The 6,273-nt window shown below is 55.0% G+C and overlaps 1 protein-coding gene across 3 annotated transcripts in view; it reads left to right on the forward strand.

The window, feature by feature from the left end:
• Window positions 1–5,988, forward strand: part of RIPK4 (receptor interacting serine/threonine kinase 4) — a 27,128-nt gene extending 21,140 nt beyond the window's left edge. For all 3 annotated transcript variants that reach the window (XM_025379406.1, XM_025379408.1, XM_025379407.1), the window contains exons 7-8: window positions 1,204–1,468; window positions 3,343–5,988. In XM_025379406.1, coding sequence (XP_025235191.1) covers window positions 1,204–1,468; window positions 3,343–4,502 — 1,425 coding nt within the window. In that variant the 3' untranslated portion in view covers window positions 4,503–5,988. The remainder of the gene's footprint in view (window positions 1–1,203; window positions 1,469–3,342) is intronic.
• Window positions 5,989–6,273: the final 285 nt, after the last annotated feature.

Consider the following 6,273-nt stretch of genomic DNA (forward strand, 5'->3'; position numbering starts at 1 on the left):
AAAAAAAAAAAAAAAAAAAAAAAAGAAGTTCCAAGTGCCAGGGCTGGCTAAATACCCTTTCAGGTGATGAGACTGGAGCAGACCTGTGAGGCAGAGCTAAGTGAGCTTTATAACGTGTTATCTGGTGTTGGGCAATTGATCCCAGCCTGTCGATGTGAGCTCAGGAGATCAGGAAACATGTAGGGCACGCCCACTGTCTCAACATAAAGTGCATGCGTGCCAGTGAGTCTGGGAGCAAAGGTGCCTGGGGGTTGCTGGTGAAGAGGCAGACCTGGGCCCTGATAAGGGAAAGAAGGCAACCAACATGTGGGGGTGGCTTGGTACACCCAGCAAGAGTGCGGGACATTGAGCCGTCCCACAGAGGGTGGGGATTTGGGGCAAATAGGTGTGCCTAAGGGAAGAAATGTGAAATCCTGTCAGATTCCACTTACCCACCAGAAACCTGCTGCCCCTGCAGTCCGTGAAGCGAGACCCTTTAAAAGGTGTCATTGGTGTGCGTCGGGCTGGATTATCCCTCATCCTTGTAGCCGGGCCCTTCCCCCTTCCCTCCTCCCCACACAACCCCCAGGCCAGCCCCACGTGGTTCCGCGGGGAGGTCGCAGTTGTAGCCACGTGTGGGGGTCCTGCCCAGTTCTTGTCTGTCCTCTCGTTTCTGCCAATGCTGGCCTGTGCTGGGCAGCTGTGTCCCGCCACGCATGCTTCACACTCTGCAGCTTGACATTGCCTGCCTTTTGTCTGGGTGACGCTGTGCGCAGTGCTGCTGAGCAGATGGCATCCAGAGCTGCATGAGGCTGGATTTTGCACTTTTATGAAGTCGATCTTTCCTTAAAATGTTTCTGGGCTGGGTGGAGCCAGCGCAAGTCTTTGTAGCTCCAAGTCTTTGAGCTCCCCGGTGCTGTGCGGACGTGGCGTCTGAGCTCCCCGGCGCTCTGCGGCCGGAGTCTGAGCTCCCTGGTGCTGTGCGGACCGACGTGGTGTCTGAGCATCCGGGTGCTGTGCGGACTCGGCATCTGAGCATCCGGGCGCTGTGCGGAGGCGGGGTCTGAGCTGGGGGACCGATAGGTTATCTGTTGCTTCCAGGTTCCGTCCTTTCTCCCCCACCTCCCTCCCATGGCCTACCTTGCTCTTCCGTGTTTGTGTCATGGGCGGGCCATGCGGGTTATGGCAGGGTCTTCACTCACCCCGTCTTCGGCATCTTCGCAGGTGGTGCCTGTGTCTGCCAGGCTCAAGCGGGCCTCCGCCCCCACCTTCGATAACGACTACAGCCTCTCCGAGCTGCTCTCACAGCTGGACTCTGGAGTTTCCCAGGCTGTCGAGGGCCCGGAGGAGCTCAGCCGCAGCTCCTCTGAGTCCAAGCTGCCATCGTCCGGCAGTGGGAAGAGGCTCTCGGGGGTGTCCTCGGTGGACTCCGCCTTCTCTTCCAGAGGATCACTGTCGCTGTCCTTTGAGCGGGAGCCTTCGACCAGCGGTAAGTGGGGACGCCTCTTTGTGTCCCGGGAGATGCTGGGCTCGGCGGGACAGTTGACTGGACTCAGTGAGCAGCTAAACGGAATCAAGGGGAAGTTTCTCGACCCAGCAATAATTCTTTGTGTTCTGTCTGAAGTAATTAATTTTGGGTGTTGGGCATTTGGCTCCATCCTATGTCGCTTAGCATACGTGGGGAACAGGCCACATCAGTCCATGCAACAGTCTTGCCTGTGCCAGTGCCATGGGTAGAGGCTGACCTCTGGTCTACAGATTGGAAACCCCATCCAGTGCAGTGAGCCCGGCGAGGAGCTGAGCCCCACTCCCTGGCAGGCCTCCTGTCTCCAGGATGGCAGTCCCACAACCCTCTGCTCAGATGCTGCTGGGTACACACCCATGCCTTCGCATATGTGGGCTCCCCATTCACGGTAGTCCAGGCCTTGTAATGTGTTGGTTATCCTTGGAGGTTTTAACACCAGGCCACCTTTGCAAATCTCCTGTTAGGGAGGAGCACTTCTCACTTAGCGAATCTTATCTTTTTATGTTAATTTTGATGGCTTTTGTTTTTGGAAGGTGCTTTTTTTCCTATCCCTGCCCCAGGGTGCTGGGCCTGGTGGTCATTCTGGCTTCCTCTTTGCCAGCTGCAGTGGTAAGATGTGGTCCTGCCCTATTCCTGAAGGGGCTGCAGCTCTGATGGAAAATACAGGGATTTACACTTAGGGCTACAGCCACGGGGGCTGAGGGCCAAGGCTGTGATCTTGGGGGGAAGGAGAAGTTGGCTTTTCCTGGTGGATTGGTACATCCTCTTGGAGGCAAAGACTTTTCCTGGATCTTACAGACCTCCTGGGATTTTTAGATTAGAATACTGGGGGCAAAAGAGGGTGTCTTGGGTTAAGGAAATGCTACATAGACACAGTGGGGAAGACCTGGTGTGACGGCAGATAAGCAGTAGGTGATGGGGTTGAGGAAGAGAGTCAGGGCCAAGTCTAAGACTGGGCAGAAAGAAATACCACCATCTCCCATGGAGAAGTACATTCTAGAACATTCTCTTTGGGTCTAATACTCTGAAATGGCGTATCGTCTTCATGCTCGAGAGAGGATTATTTTACTGGCTCTACTCGGAATACCAGTGTTCAAACACCAAGCCTGACTGGGAGGGTTCCGTTTTCTTAACACCTTAGCACCGCCACCTTCCAAGTCCCCATGTGTTTCACATGAGGGTGGAGGAGAGTCTCATTTCAGGAACTCAGAATTCCAGGCACTACAGTAGGATTTTTGTGGTAAATGCAACTTTTCATCCTGAGTGCTGGACTAACGTCTTCCTGAAACAAGAGGCTCGGTCCCTTCAGGATTATCATAGCAAACTTCCCTCTTGACCTCCCCAGGTCAGGAGGTGCCACTTCGAGGTGGGGCAGGAGCCGCAGCAGCCCCGTCCAGCTCTGGGCACCAGCTCTGCAGGCTGCTAGGCCTGGGGTGTCCGTGGTTGGCAGGTGCCAAGGCTTCCAGGCGAAGGGGGCTCTGGCCTGGTCTTTTAGTCTGTGCCCTTTTTCCTTCTTTCTTTAATGAAGGAATGTTTGCAGTCACTGCCATCTCTAGGCACCAAGGGGGTTCAGCACCCCACAGGACAGCCAGAGTGGGTTTTATTCTGCAGACCAACTAACGAGCACCTGGAAGACATTCGCTGGCCTGCCCCGGGGCTCCCACTAGGACTGACCTTAATCAGGAGGCACAGATAATGCTCAAACATGGTCAGGTTTCCAGCGAACAGCCTGGAGGCCTTGGCACTCCTCCACCTGAGCGCCACAGCCAGGCTCCCAGAGACGCTGCATCCCTGGATGTGCAGCCGCGCTCTGACGCTTGCCTCTCCTCTCCCTGCAGATCTGGGCACCACAGACGTCCAGAAGAAGAAGCTCATGGATGCCATCGTGTCTGGGGACACCAGCAAGCTGATGAAGATCCTGCAGCCACAGGACGTGGACCTGGCGCTGGACGGTGGCGCCAGCCTGCTGCACCTGGCGGTGGAGGCCGGGCAAGAGGAGTGTGTCAAGTGGCTGCTGCTCAACAATGCCAACCCCAACCTGACTAACCGGAGGGGCTCCACCCCGCTGCACATGGCCGTGGAGAGGAAGGTGCGGGGTGTCGTGGAGCTCCTGCTGGCACGGAAGATCAGTGTCAACGCCAAGGACGAGGACCAGTGGACGGCCCTCCACTTTGCAGCCCAGAACGGGGACGAGTCTAGCACGCGGCTGCTGCTGGAGAAGAATGCCTCGGTCAACGAGGTGGACTTTGAGGGCCGGACGCCCATGCATGTGGCCTGCCAGCATGGGCAGGAGAATATCGTGCGCATCCTGCTGCGCCGAGGCGTGGACGTGAGCCTGCAGGGCAAGGATGCCTGGCTGCCGCTGCACTATGCCGCCTGGCAGGGCCACCTCCCCATCGTCAAGCTGCTGGCCAAGCAGCCGGGGGTGAGTGTGAACGCCCAGACACTGGATGGGAGGACGCCCCTGCACCTGGCTGCACAGCGCGGGCACTACCGCGTGGCCCGCATCCTCATAGACCTGTGCTCCGACGTTAATGTCTGCAGCCTGCTGGCACAGACACCCCTGCACGTGGCCGCGGAGACGGGGCACACGAGCACTGCCAGGCTGCTTCTGCATCGGGGCGCTGGCAAGGAGGCCGTGACCTCTGACGGCTACACTGCTCTGCACCTGGCTGCCCGCAACGGACACCTGGCCACTGTCAAGCTGCTCATCGAGGAGAAGGCTGATGTGCTGGCCCGGGGACCCCTGAACCAGACGGCGCTGCACCTGGCTGCTGCCCACGGGCACTCGGAGGTGGTGGAGGAGTTGGTCAGCACCGACGTCATTGACCTGTTTGACGAGCAGGGGCTCAGCGCATTGCACCTGGCCGCCCAGGGCCGGCATGCACAGACAGTGGAGACTCTGCTCAGGCATGGGGCCCACATCAACCTGCAGAGTCTCAAGTTCCAGGGCGGCCATGGCCCCACCGCCACCCTCCTGCAGCGAAGCAAGACCTAACTGGCTGCCTGTGGAGTCCAGGGGTCCATGTGGGGCTCTTGTCCTGTCTTCCTCATGGGGATGGAACGATCCTGCGTGGGGCCCTGTTGTGGCTTGCCTAAACATTGACCAAGCGGAGGTGACATGGTGCCATCGGGAGGTGGCTGCTGCTGACTGGAGTGTCCCCTCCGGGCGAAGCTGGCTCAGGTGCATGTGCCTGCTCCATCACCGATCTAGGCACCTGCTGTCTGAAAGGACCGTGGGTCAGAATCATTTCGTTGTGTTCCTAATGGGCTGCTGAGGCTGGTCTCTCAGTGATGAAGCCCCAGGCGAGGAGGCATCCACTCTCTCCTGAGGCGAGCCATCTTGGGCCGCTGGAGCTCACCAGTCTTGAGGGAAGAGGTGCAGGAGAAACTGTGTTTTTTATCTTCATACACAGCAGTGGACAGAGAGGCCTGTCTTAAAGTTTCCATGGAATTGTTTTATAAAATATCTTAAGAGATGAATGCCTTATCAGCTGCTGCTTGAAACCTGTTAAAAATGTTCATAACATTGGATAGTCTAGTCTGTAAATGATGACTAAGTAGTGGGGTTGGCTTTGAAAACAATGTTTTATGCAACAAGGAGTGAATGGTAGCAGCCAGCATTGCGGGACGTGTGTGTGGCCAGCTCTTAACCATTCCAGTCTGTTACTTTGGTGAGTCCTTGTGGACAACCACACACACGTGCTCACATGGTAGTAGCTGCTGTTCATTTCTCATTGTCTAAGGTGTTTTGGGAACTCTAGAGCCACAGGCATAAGAGTCATTAAAAAAATGCTCCGTTTGTAACCTCAGTCCTGGGGACTGAGGCGAGCCCCCTCAGGTCGCTGGAGTGCACCAGTCTTGGGGGAAGAAGTGCAGGAGAAACTGTGTTTTTTATCTTCATAGACAGTATGAAGATAGAACTATGTAGTATTACCTAGACATGGACAGTATTACCTAGGTAGATGCACTGCTCATCTGCGTCCTTTCCAGCTCTCATTTTTGGTAGGTGATTTGGGATAAGGATAGTGTTTTGGGGTTATAGGGGGAGGGTTTCTGACCTGCTTTGCAGACGTGCATCCGCACCTCAGCAGTTTGGGGTGTGGCCCCAGGGCGGTTATTGGATGTAAAAGATGCGGCCCATCTAGTCTCGCAACTTAACTATTACCTGTGTCCCATAGGGTGCCTTCCTAATACTGTTATTAGAATAAGTTTGTTGCAGAACGTGACCCTGTGTGCAAACATGTACCGTGGCCTGGTATATGATAGAGATTGATATTAATGTACCATGTATGTTAATGTGAATCTGTGGGCAGGATACTTTTCCATGACAGGAAATATCCAAGCTGTTAAAACTGGCTATGTTTTAATATGCCTCATTTTGCCTTTACTGTGTTATGCTACTATTGTGTGGACTGCATGAGGGACGAAAAGTTCCATTTGGTGTCAATAAAGCAAAGTACTTGCCTGCTTTTTTGAAGCTGGTTGAGACTGCTTTTTCTTATCAACAAGCTCATGTAATCTGATTTCTGAAAACCAAAGGCTTGAGGCAGTGACAGAAGCTTGCAGATGGCCTTCTGGAAGGGCCCCTGTGTCCTGAATTAACCCAGGCCGTGAGGCCGTGAGAAAGCAGAGGGTGGAGCTGGGCGTCGTCCTCTGCCTGGGTCCCTCCACACACGGGTGATCCAGTCGGGGAGAGAAATGTGTCTGGTTGAAAGCTCCCAACACTAAAGTTTTTATTGAAATGTTATAGTTCTTATGTTCTGTAT

The sequence above is a fragment of the Theropithecus gelada genome, chromosome 3, assembly GCF_003255815.1.
Source record: "Theropithecus gelada isolate Dixy chromosome 3, Tgel_1.0, whole genome shotgun sequence".
Lineage (NCBI taxonomy): Eukaryota > Metazoa > Chordata > Mammalia > Primates > Cercopithecidae > Theropithecus > Theropithecus gelada.